This window comes from Camponotus floridanus, unplaced genomic scaffold (genome assembly GCF_003227725.1).
Source record: "Camponotus floridanus strain SB8 unplaced genomic scaffold, Cflo_v7.5 scaffold3, whole genome shotgun sequence".
Lineage (NCBI taxonomy): Eukaryota > Metazoa > Arthropoda > Insecta > Hymenoptera > Formicidae > Camponotus > Camponotus floridanus.
Window position 1 is genome coordinate 6,799,747 of NW_020229436.1, and position 14,001 is coordinate 6,813,747.

Below are 14,001 nucleotides of genomic sequence, written 5' to 3' on the forward strand. Positions count from 1 at the left end.
TAAGATTAATATCTTGCATTAAAAAGTTGTTGATAATAAAAATATATGCTTGCGCAATTCAATAAATAATTTTTCTGATTTAATTATTTATTAGACAATTTTTTGCGAACTTTGAGAAAGAGAAAGAGAGAGAGAAAGAGAGAGAGTGAGAAATGTGTTTAAAGAACAATTTACTAAATCACACGAAATATGTTAAAACTATGTCTTGGTACCAATAATGCGAATTGTTTGCAAATAACTCAAGCAAGAAACAAACTTTTATAACACATATAGCTAATTATTTAATGTCTTAAAAATTTCTCACACTCTATTATATTGTTGATTTATGTAAAAAGTTCTAAAGCCTCCATTTTCAGCTAAAAGTCCAATAAACTTCATGTTCAGAGTGTGATATCCTCGTGATAAATCATATGGAAAAGAAATGTAAGTTTCATATGTTTCAGTGTTATAGATTAATTTCTTAGGTTCCTGGGCAAAAACTTTTTCTTCATTTCCTTTAGATATTTGTGTATTTTCTGTTACCATAATTTCAGCAGATTTTCCGAGTAAATGTATATATCTGGCATTTTATAAGGAATATAAATGCTGACATTGCATTCGCCGTAGAATATATCGTCGTTGACATATAGCATAAATTTGATGTAGTAATGTAACGGTGATATGTTGAGTGTCACCAATGATAGAGACGAATCAAAATTATCATTAAAAACAGCCATCACTACGATGAATATTAAATTGCAACTTAACACTCTCAAGAATGCCATGTCATTCATTCGTTTTAAATATCTAGAAAATAAACATCTTTTTTTCTTGAGAAAAGAGACTTATTGCTTTTATTACATATAAATAAAAAAAAGTAAATAAAAAATATTATATCTCCTTGTAATAATAAAATATATCCTTAGAATAAAAGAATTATAATCTTCCATTATAAATTTAATAAACGCATTGCTTTAATTTAATTTTATTAAATTTAATCGTATCACAATACACATTTCGTAAATAACCGTTTTATTTAATTTCAAATCAAATCGAAGTCATTTTAAAAATAATACAATAATATGCACATCTCAAATTAGAATCTTCTCTTTTTAATAATTTTAATAATGAATATAAAAAAAATTCTTTTCATAGTTACATTTCGCCAAAAAGTCTTTTTTGGCGAAATGTAACTATGCTTGTCATATGTTTGTACTTCGAAATTATTTAAATTGTCCTCAACGTATATAATGTACGCATTTAATTTTTTTTTCTTTTTGAAAATAACTATGTATTCTATTTTATTACAACTTACCTTGTATATTATAATACCAGCCGATCAGAATTTACAGTTTTCCGTATCAGATAATATATAATTAAGAATAATTAACTCTTTATTATTCCGAATTTTATTAATATCGAAAATATATCTGAATTAACTTGATCTTGCTGTTTCGGGATACTATTGAGAAGTGCTAAAGTTCGACATGTGATATCATAATAAGTACGTTATTGAAACAACTTTGAAAATCAAAACAATATGAAATCAGTTTAATACTTGACTTACCACTTAATAAACACAATAAAATGTCAAGATAAGATTAAACCAACTTTCAGAGATATATATATATATATATATATATATATATATATATATATCTGAAAGTTATAATATAATATAATATAGATATATATATATATATATATATATATATATGTATATGTATATAAAATTTTAAAATAATTTTGAATCACAATTAATAATAATTAAAAAATTGTATTCTCTCTATACTTTTAAATTTTTTCCTATGAGCAAACAATCCAACTGGTTATATCTTAATTTATTGGCTCTACTTGTAAATTTATCAATGTCCAAAATTAATATTTTCTTATTGTATTGTTACGTCCAGGCCCGAGGAAGGATGGGCCGAAGGAAGGGCGTAACACTTGTATCCCGAAAACAGGTGCCTTAAGAGTAAAAGTTTCGGGTCGAGCGAGCCTGCGGATGAGCCAAAGATAGGTCAACGACCATCAGGGGTCGATTTTACGCTATTTCTGGTCCAAATGCCCGCTCGTCGGTCCCCTTTTTGGTAAAGGAACTTAATCCTTTTTACCCGGGACGGGACCAAGTGCGATTCAGGAGCGTGGGTGATGAGGGGGGAATTGATTAAGTTGGATTCGAAAGAAATAAAATTAATTAAATTTATTGTACATTATAAAAGAGATAAAACTTACATAAATATTTTAGTTACGGCTCTAGTACAATATTAAGTGTGATTGTTTGTATGTGTGTGGATGCATTAAGCGTGATTGTGTGTGTATGTGTGTGTGTGTATTAAGCGTGATTGTGCGAGACGGAGAGTTCCACTAGGGAAGCGATTATTAAAGGAAGATGGGGGAAGAGGAACTTAATAAATAAAAGATAAGACTTACTATTTGAAAAGCGTGGACAAATCGATAAGAGGAAGATGGGGGAAGAGGAACTTAATAAATAAAAAATAAGACTTACTATTTGAAAAGCGTGGACAAATCGATACAAATTATTGCTGGGCCCCCTTGGCGTTGAGGATGGCGAGATATTAGCGCTGAATTGGTTCTGGATATAGTTGTTGAAGAGGGTGGTTGCTGCTGGGCCCTCTTGGTTAAGATTTTTGCACTGACTCGATAAGCAAGTATACAACCGAGCAACTACGTAAGTATGTAACTGAGCAAATAGGTGAACTAGCAAGCGAAGAAAGAATGAATGTATGTCTGACTAATTGTGTTTTTTTGAGCGTCGATTTGTCCAAAGTTCGCGCTTATATATCGTTTTACCCTCTCCCAGCGTGAGGAATAAGGGAAGTTGACGAATAGAAACCCTCGTTAGATTTCTGTGGTCACCTTCCTGTCCCTACTTATGAACATTTTAAAACAAATGCAACAAATCAGAATTTTATTACATTTATCCGCGAATAGGAGAGCATCTTCCAAAACGGGGGACTTAGGATTCTCAGTATCGGAAGTGGTGATAATTTATGCTTTGTAAGATGCATCTGTTGGAGATAAGACGATGACTTTTACTACCCCTTTGAGATAAAACGGGTGCGTGTCGGTGACATCCGGTCACTCGCGTTTTGTAAATAGTTTTCTTTATTTTCTGTAGCTTGTTTGAATTTTGTGAGTTTTTTTTGTGATCAGAAAATATCAAATTCGTCTGATTGACTGCCGCCTTATTTAGCCAGATATAAAGCTACTTTTATCAGTCCGTGAATATCTGATTGTTGTTCTGGAGTATTTACTGAGAATCCTACTTCAATTTAACTATCATTAACGATTTTCGGAAGTCGTGCACATGTGCATCAGATAAGGGAAAGAAAAGAATCATGAGCTCCTCTGGATGTAACATTATCTTGCTCCAATTATCATACCGTACTGGCTCTTGCCAATTTTTAATTAATTAATAATTAATAATTAATAATTAATAATTAATAATTAATAATTAATAATTAATAATTAATAATTAATAATTAATAATTAATAATTAATAATTAATAATTAATAATTAATAATTAATAATTAATAATTAATGATTAATGATTAATAATTAATAATTAATAATTAATGATTAATAATTAACAATTAATAATTAATGATTAATAATTAATAATTAATAATTAATAATTAATAATTAATAATTAATAATTAATAATTAATAATTAATAATTAATAATTAATAATTAATAATTAATAATTAATAATTAATAATTAATAATTAATAATTAATAATTAATAATTAATAATTAATAATTAATAATTAATAATTAATAATTAATAATTTAATTATTTATTATTTATAACTTGCACTTTATCACTACTCAAAATGCGGTTAATGATACATGTCACTAATGACATATATGACACATCATTAATATCGAAAAGCGTCGCTAGAGCAATCTTCTGTCGAGAGTAGGAAAAGGACGTTTTCTCTTTCTATGTGTTATGTACATGTACGTTGATGACGACCATGATGATAAAGACGTTTCTTAATTGAAAATTTTCATATTTCGACTTTGCATTATGATATCTCCGTTAATAGATCACGCAGCGCAAAAATAAAGATATTTTCTTTATACAATTCAAACTCGCTCTATCGATTAAGGCTAGTAAGAATTCGATCCATTCAGGCGTTATTGAAATCCGATAATCTAAGTTACTCTCAACTGTCCGACTCGCGTATAGATACACGAAGTGCCGCGCAATGCTTCGCATGAACTTGGCGCGAGACACTACCGTGTCTCTTGATAATTATTGTAAAAAACATCTCAATTCAATAATTTGTTATATTAATTCAAAAATTTATATTTAAATAACAGATAATTTCAAATCAAATCATACTTTTAAGTTTTAATATGTATGATAATAAATTATTTGCTATATGAATAACAATAACGAGGCTTACAAGCAGCTTAAATGTTCTTCATATTATATATCCCATTCATTGCTACTAATCAATCTTTCAACAACTTCGTCTTAGCAAAACAAACCGATCATTGGGTTACATTAATTATAATTTTTCATTATCACTTTTCAGCTTCGAGTATACTTTATCAAACATTATGTTTTTCATCACTTTCGAGAAAGTGCCCGTTGTTCAAGGATAACCAAGTACGATCGCCAAAGTTTTCAAAGGATGAGTCAAAACTTTGGGGATAACTGCATGTCATTATCTCGCCTGTTCCTCTTCTTCTTCTTTTCCTGGGCGAAGCAACAAAAAAGGAACTGACCTTTAAAGGAACTGAGCTATCTCTTCTTCATTTAACTCATAACTTTATCGATCCAGGGTACGAATTTCTGGATATTGGTGTATACACCAGGCAAGTTTTTGCGACCACAGCCGATGCCCCAAGAAACCAAACCGATCAAAACGTGTCTGCCTTCCACTGATATCGTAAGCGGTCCACCCGAATCACCCTATAACAAATTGACTTGTACACATAACTGTATAGTTCCATGTGTGTTTACCTAATTATCTTATCAATATTAAACATATATTTTTCTTCGATCATTCTGTATATCTTATCTTATTACTTGACAAGAGTCCCGTCCTCCTTCTTTATAACCTGCGCACAGGAATACATCGTAAATGATCTCTCTACTTCCAGCTGTTCTGAACCATTCCTGACATTTGTCATTCGGTATTACCTGAACAAAGATATACAACAATAATGTATAAATATATGTGTATATCTCTTTATATAACTCTTCTTTTACAGTAAACTTTTGTCACAGAGCCTTTCATTCAATATACAGGGTGGACCATTTTAATCTATAATGGAAAATATCTTGGAATGTTGGTGAGATACAACAAAATGTTTTAGATAAAAGTTGTAGGGGGCAAAAGGGAACATAAGATGGTGTCATTAGTTTGATCTTGAAGAGCCACCTGAAGGACACGCGAAGGTCAGCTCCAACTTTTTAAATGGGACACCCTTTATGCTTTTGCATATTCTTGTAGCTCATCTCAAGAGCTTTCCAAAACACTATAATTAAGTTAGTTTTCATTAAGTACTTTCCAAGTTATGAGGCTTGAAATCATTTTTTAATTTTACATAAACCGTAAAATATCTTGTAAAATATTCATTTTTCGATTATTTTACCTTAATACTTTTATGTACAAAATAATGAGAAGAATCAATTGGTGTAAAGAAAACTCATAGTTGTTTCGAAAAAAAATATGTAATTTGCAATTAACAATTACATATTTTTTCTTAAAAATAACTATGTCTTTTCTTTACACCAATTGATTCCTCTCATTATTTTGTACATAAAAGTATTAAGGTAAAATAATCGAAAAATGAATATTTTACAAGATATTTTACGGTTTATATAAAATTAAAAAATGATTTCAAGCCTCATAACTTGGAAAGTACTTAATGAAAACTAACTTAATTATAGTGTTTTGGAAAGCTCTTGAGATGAGCTACAAGAATATGCAAAAGCATATAGGGTGTCCCATTTAAAAAGTTGGAGCTGACCTTCGCGTGTCCTTCAAATGGCCCTTCAAGATCAAACTAATGACACCATCTTATGTCTTTTGAAACCATACAACTTTTGTCTAAAACATTTTTCTCTATCTTGCTTAGGTTCCGAGAAATTTAGATGGTCGGATTAAAATGAAACACCCTGTATATTAATAATTTAAAATATATTATACATAATGTTTTATGTAAATCTTATGAATATATTAATGTGTATGAAACATTATTTAAAATTAAAAAAGAAAACTGTAAAAAAATATAAATACTACACTGAAAAAACTGATTGGTAATAATTATCAAATATATTTAGTTGTGAATTTTAATTGAATATTTGATAAATATTACCATATTTTATAATGATTACTAAATCTTCAATTGATCTAGTTGCAAACAAATTTTGTTTGCAATTGAATCAATTAAACAATTTAGTAATAATTATTAAATATTTAATACTTATCATAAAATCTTTGATGACTGTTATTAAATATGTATTAAATTATTGTAAATATTACTAAATCATTCAATTTAAGATTATTAGATATTTGATAACTATTATTAAATGATTTAGTTAGATCAACATGTTTGATAAAATAATTGGTAATTATTAACAAATTTTGGTAAGATAGTCGTGTAAAGTTTCGCGTAAGAACGCAAGGATATGTTAGTTTGTTCGTTCATCGCTATACGACGTAAAATGCGCTATCTTTCTCGTATTTAAGTTTAGTTATGAGAATTATATAAAGCTTGCAAAGAGTAACAAATAAGATTAAAAATATATTATTTAATTTCTGATTTCTCAATACAAGAATTTCAGATATTAAATTGATTTTATAAGTCGGATAAGTAAATGTCCGGCAAATAAACAAAAATAATCCGTTCATTATTTATTTAAAATGTAAAGTGCAATATGCAAGTATAAATTATAAATAAAAAATAATAATTAAAAAATTTGATTTTAATTAATTTTAATTTTAATTTTTTAATTTCTCGTTATCATGATTTAGTTAAAATTACCAAATATCTGATAATACTTATTAAATATATTATTTTCTGCTACCAAAGTTTGATTACAGTTATTAAAGTTTTGTTAAACGAATCAAATATGTAATTGAATGAATTAAATTTAAATAGTCTAAACTAAATATTTTATTTACTCAATTAATTTTTTTTGTAATTGTTACCACACATTTAATTAGAACTATTTGCCCAAATCATTTAGTAATTGTTATTAATTCTAGTGTTTACTACTAAATTCTTTTTTCAGTATATAAATACTATAAATAATATTATTATATATGTTATACATGTATAATTCGCTTTCGAGGATACGAGATAATTTGAATTTTATCATCAAAGGCAAATAGTCGGGCGAGAGTGTACTCACTTCGACGTCGACTTCTTGAAGAACGGATGGTGTCCAACCGGACACCATCCGTTGGCTGGTCTGTCCCCAACCAACGACAGTTGCGGTTCTGCCGGAGAGCTCCAAATTCCTCTCCGGCAGGCAAATCGGGACAATGTGCTGCTTGAAAATTACCGTCCGAGACAGCTTAATCAAAGCCACGTCGTTTCGATTGTCGCTAGCAGAATATTGTGGGTGTACCTATTATTATTATGATTTGTAGCGTCATCAAGCGATCACCTTTTGTCTCGATGAGATAAGATTTTGTATAAAAGAAAGTATCTTGTATTTTCTTTTAAATATTCTTAGATTAATAAGACTTTAAAGATATCGATATTTCAAAATACATAATACTTGAAGAAAAAATTATATATTTTTATATAAAGCAAAACCTTTATTCTTTCGATGTTGAATTCCTCGTAAGGCAGTCCGTCCCGAAAATCCCACTCTCCAAGTCGAATTTTCAAAATATTGGGTGTCCTGGAACGCGAAATATGCATCGATCAATATTCTTATTATACCACTTACGATAATAATGTCACGATACTAACATGACACAGTGAGCCGCGGTGACGACCCATCGATTGTTCAGCAAGACACCGCCGCAAAGTAGGCTCTTGTTGGGAAATTCTAACTTTATAATAGCGGCCTGTAACAGAGCGAACATCGAGAGGTTCATTTAATAGTGCATTACATGAAATATGCATTCGAGGCCGCGTTACGGCTCGCGGAAAAGATTTAATAGATTATTATTCCCTCCTTCTTCCTCCCTCTCTCTCTTCTTCTCGCTAGACGCGCAAATTGATGGCTCGTTTCCGATGAATAATGCAGAAGAAAGGAAGAGTTAGGTGTCCTTCCGCGAGAGCCGTGCGAGAGATATTTATGGTGGCGAGGAGGAGGAAACTGCGAGAAGAACCTCACCTGCCACGGATGGCTGCCGAAACTAGACGAGTGGCCGCCGACAATCTTGTTGCTCTTGTGGATCACGCCGCAGTCTGAAACAACGAGTCATCATTAATGTAAGTCGAAAATCAACGAAGGAGGAAGTGCCTGAGAGATAAATTGCGATAGACATTATGTGACGCGAAGTGACGTCTCTTCGGGTGAGACGAAAGATTGCAGAGCTGCTATTTGTGTGATTCGCGTCGTGAAGGAAGAAAATGAAAATATGAGGTACCGAAAGGATAGTAAGCTTATACTGAAAATTTTTCAACTGATGCTTTCTACAATTATATATTGCGTGCAATTAAATTTACTCGCTGTGTTGTTTGCGGCTTGAGAGACAGAAAGCAGAAAATAAATACGGCAAGTTATCATAAGTGTAGAAAGTTCACGCAACTTTAGAGAATATATTGCAATTTTATTACCGGGATGAAAAAATATTATTCAAGATTTTATTATTATTGAGCGATCTAATAGAAATTATTAGATGCTATCTATCAGTGATCAAGATAAGAGAATAGTTGGACTTTAAGTGTGCAGAGACGAATGTACAGAATTATAGCTTCAACGAAATACACGAGACGAAACTATGACGAATTTTGTAAAACAGAACAATTATAATAACAATTATATAACAATTATAATATAGTCGTTTTATCGATTATAATATAGTCGAGCGTATCCAAACTGATAATCAAGTGCGCCTAGAAGACCTTGGAAATTTTAATCCGCTGCAACGAGTATAATAAAAGCACAAAGTCGATTAGGCATTGAAACCGTATATTTTTTAATTGCATCCTCGATGAGTTCAGTTTTCCGTGTTACGCAGGGACAGCAAAAGTTTTGCGCCCAACAACCTCGGAAACATCTGAACTCGTCGATTAATCGGTTTCATAAATCTCGACACATATCGTGCTCGACACATATTGGCATGCAATATGCAACAGGTCTGCGTGTGCATCTGCGATTATCACGGTATTTAGAGTAGTCCACAGCAGCGTTGGAGGCTTCCTCAAACGTCGACACGTGTATATCGGAAGCGTGGGACGGATATCTACCGTTGTACTTGTCCTGCGAAGGGAAGATCGTGTGATGCGGTGGCCGGGAGGTGGTGGACGTAGGTCGACGGTTTCTAGACAGTCTGGGAGGATTCGTCGTCGGTTTGCTCGTCGGTGGGGGTCGATGGGGTCCCCTCTGGGCTGAAAAAATTGATTGGTAATAATTATCAAATATATTTAGTTGTGAATTTTAATTGAATATTTGATAAATATTACCATATTTTATAATAATTACTAAATCTTCAATTGGACTAGTTGCAAACAAATTTTGTTTGCAGTTGAATCAATTAAACAATTTAGTAATAATTATTAAATATTTAATACATATCATAAAATCTTTGATGATTGTTATTAAATATGTATTAAATTGTTGTAAATATGACTAAACCATTCAATTTAAGATTATTAGATATTTGATAAATATTATTAAATGATTTAGATCAACATGTTTGATAAAATAATTGGTAATTATTAACAAATTTTGGTAAGATAGTCGTGTAAAGTTTCGCGCAAGAACGCAAGAATATGTTAGTTTGTTCGTTCGTTTACGACGTAAAATGCGCTATCTTTCTCGTATTTAAGTTTAGTTATGAGAATTATATAAAGCTTGCAAAGAGTAACAAATAAGATTAAAAATATATTATTCAATTTAATTTCTGATTTCTCAATACAAGAATTTCAGATATTAAATTGATTTTATAAGTCGGATAAGTAAATGTCCGGCAAATAAACAAAAATAATCCGTTCATTACTTATTTAAAATGTAAAGTGCAATATGCAAGTATAAATTATAAATAAAAAAATAATAATTAAAAAATTTGATTTTAATTAATTTTAATTTTAATTTTTTAATTTCTCGTTATCATGATTTAGTTAAAATTACCAAATATCTGATAATACTTATTAAATATATTATTTTCTGCTACCAAAGTTTGATTACAGTTATTAAAGTTTTGTTAAACGAATCAAATATGTAATTGACTGAATTAAATTTAAATAGTCTAAACTAAATATTTTATTTACTCAATTAATTTTTTTTGTAATTGTTACCATACATTTAATTAGAACTATTTGCCCAAATCATTTAGTAATTGTTATTAAATTCTAGTGTTTACTACTAAATTCTTTTTTCATTGTGGCTGTGCGACGGCCTGCTGGGCCTAATTGCGTTCCCGTAAATGTGCTCGTCGTCATCCACGTACGACTGTTGGTGCCCGAGATTTATGGAAAACACTGGGCAACGATGTTGCTGTTAGCTACTCGGAATCACTCGCGTCGCGTTAAGTCCAGTAACATCGAGATTATGCAGGATATATACAGGGTATATCTTCTCTACGAGAAGGTACTGAAATTAATCAGCTGTCATTTTTAAACACATACAGAGAAAGTAAAATATTCTAATAAAGGATGTTTAAAAGTTTTATTTACATATAGACTAAAGATACTCGGAGATATTTTTATTATTTATAAAAGTGTAAACAATTTTATAAGGATATAATATATATTTTTGATCAAGCTCTTCTTGGAAACTATAGAGAATTTTTAAAGATATACTTTCGATATTTTATCGTCAAAATTGAAATAGATACCAAGTCTTTTTCGTAACGAATGACATATCGGAAAAAAAATATGTAAAGTTTTTTAAAATATATCATTGACATTCTTTTATAAATATTTATTAAATGGATAAGAATATCTCCGATTATCCATATACAAATAAAACTGTGAAATGTCCTTCATTAAAAGATACTTTTTCTGTACTTTATGTACGTTTAAAAATGACAGCTGATTAATTTCTATAATTTCCCATGGGATATTCTGTATACACTTCAAAAATAATTAAGAATATATAATTGTCAATTTAATAGGCAGACGACATTTTATAATCCCAGGATTAAAAAGATCATAAATATGATTTTTCCCTCCACTTCTACTGTATAATATGCTCTCTTATAACTAAAGAGTACGAGAAAAAGTCGCTTATAATTATTCATATATTATAAACAATATAATAAAACATAGAGTATGTACAATAATTGCAATTGTTGTTGTTCCGTCGGTGACATTATTTCCTTGTGTTCCTAATCGCGCTATTGTATTGATGTTGGCGCGATTACGGTGAGCGACTTGCAGCTTGAGAAAGCCGCGTAAGTTCTGCGAGCGCGTAACGCGTTTGCCGTCGTAAACTAGGTGTGAATAACTGTATTTGAAAGTGCCGACCATATACTCCGTAAGTGCTCGTTCGCGCGACTCTAGCTGGACGCTGCCGGTTGTATAATTTCGGATGTCACCGGATAGAAATAAGGTTATTTCCAGCCACACAGTGTCTCCTTTCGATTAAACGTAGATAAATTAGATGTTCCCAACCTTCTCCCAATCTAATCAGGGTTTAACCCTTTGACTTAATAGAAATAACGTTACACAACATTTCCCAGGACGCTAAATTATGGTCATGTATTCTTTTTACTTCACTTCGTTTCTTTTTCAGATAATTACTTCGAATAAAGAAATCAAGATTAGACCATTCACAGAGTAATCAAATTTAAATATGTTTACTGGGAATCTCGTTCTCTCTCAAACGAGTCGCGCTGAAAGCGTGATACAACCAGGAGGTCTCGGTACAGAAAGTCTCGGTTTAGCGACATTCGAGGACAGGGACTCTCTTTGAGGATGTTGTAAATTTATAGAAGCACGACGATGAAAAAGACCTCAAGAATTAATTGTTGGGAAGCATTGTTGGAATAAAAATTCTTCCGTGAGATAAAAACATACGGCGTTTCTTTCGCTTCTAAATGATAATACAAAGAACAATTTGCAAGTTTATCAATTAAAATCTACTCATTTTTGTGGAGATTATTTTTCGATGGATGCTACCGGATATTCTCTCGGCTCTAAAAATGATCTGCAAAAATAACTTACTGGCATTCTGTGGCAAGCCGATGGTCGGTCGTATCTTCTTATTCACGCAGCAGCTCCATCTTGAACCGGAACAGAGCTTGACAGGTCGACCACCGCCGAAAACGCAGCTAATACTAAGGTCGCACTTGAACTTTTTGCCTTTGTACATGCACGTTTGCGGCATCACTGAAACAGATTGTGTTGGATTTCACATATAAATTTCACGTCTAAATATCTCCACGATAAATCGTTTTAATATCGATGTAAATAGTTTTAATATTAAATGGTTTTAATATTAATATACAAGCGGAAGATTTTATCAAGGGAAAAGATTTAGTTAGGATTTCTTTCAATAATGTAATAATGGAGAAGCAGTTAATTTCAATGTGAAAATCTGTCACGATATCAATGTGTTTCATCTCACGCAATTCCAGTTTTAATCGTGCTAATTACACCATTTTGCGTTGCGTTTTTCTTCAGAAGATTAGTGTCTATGAAGTTCACCTAAAAAAAACTCCACAACAAGTGCGTCATTAATTGACTTTTGATTGACATGTTGTTATTATTAATTTACTTCAATAATAGAAAATCAGTGATATTCAATATCAAATTTTGTTTTATAAAATCTCGAAAGTATCATATATAAGATGATGAATCACTTGTTTTGCTAATTTAGTATAATTTTATATATTTTGTTTATTATTTTATTTTTTATATTTATCTATTTTATCTATATTTTACATCTCTCTTTACATTTTATTCATCAACCTATAGAGTTCACTCTCAGGATCGATATATGTTACTCGACTGAAAGCACTTTTAATCCTTTCGATAACACCAGCGGTAACATTATTTCCGTTTTATTTTTCGATTTTACAAACATACTTCTGCCCAGCATATCCATAAAGCCGCTCTGGAGATTGAAACCATGCCCTCGATGATCAGTGGTGTGATTTCGCTTCTTCCTGAGTGTCTCCACCAGCAGAACATCTTGCTGCTGACTGGTAAGTTTTCTCCTTCTGCCCTGACGATGTCCACTCAACAGCTCTTCGAATTCTCCATTCAATTTCTTCTGTCTAATGTCATCTAGAAATTCCTGAACGTTAACTTCTTCCTCCAGCTCGTCTTGTGGGTCTTTCTGGAATACATTCTGCGCGCTCCAATCTATTTCCTTCTCATCTTCTTTTGCGTTTTGATCCAGGAACTCTTGCTGAACGTCCTTGGAGAATATTGCATTCTGCGGATATTCCGCGTTCTCCAATATGGCGTCGGCAGCTTCATCGCCGTACGGAAAGTTCGAAAAATACTAATATTGCTCGACCTTATCCAAAGACGGTCTGCCTATCACGTTTTTCAATGGCTCGATTTTCGCGCTTCACATCCTGTCTCGTCTTGACGGTACCGAGATTCCAGAGATTCTGCTGCTCCTCCGAATCCTCGGCAACCGCGAATCTTCTCGGTGAATTTTGTAGAACGTCGCCCTTGAATGGATTCGATGATCTCGATCTGTAAGTCGAATGTACACTAGATCATTGCAAGCGAGCTTCTTTAACCTTGATTGATGAAACCGGTCGGCTCGTGGCCGCGATTTTGACATCCTCTTTGCGTTTCCATGAGTAGTTGTCATGATCGAGAGCGCCGGCTATCAGGTGATCAGAAGCATCCCGAGCACGATATTCATGGTCGATTGTAACTTTTATTATTT

The 14,001-nt window shown here is 31.7% G+C and overlaps 1 protein-coding gene across 1 annotated transcript; it reads right to left on the reverse strand.

Moving 5' to 3' along the window:
* Positions 1-4,368: 4,368 nt before the first annotated feature.
* LOC105253988 (coagulation factor IX) lies at positions 4,369-14,001 on the reverse strand. Its single transcript, XM_025410048.1, is given in 11 exon segments — positions 4,369-4,929; positions 5,047-5,160; positions 7,381-7,599; positions 7,791-7,878; positions 7,950-8,047; positions 8,320-8,393; positions 9,399-9,539; positions 12,318-12,482; positions 13,182-13,654; positions 13,656-13,942; positions 13,945-14,001. Coding segments are annotated over 11 exon segments (1,848 nt in total). The 5' UTR covers positions 13,978-14,001; the 3' UTR covers positions 4,369-4,773.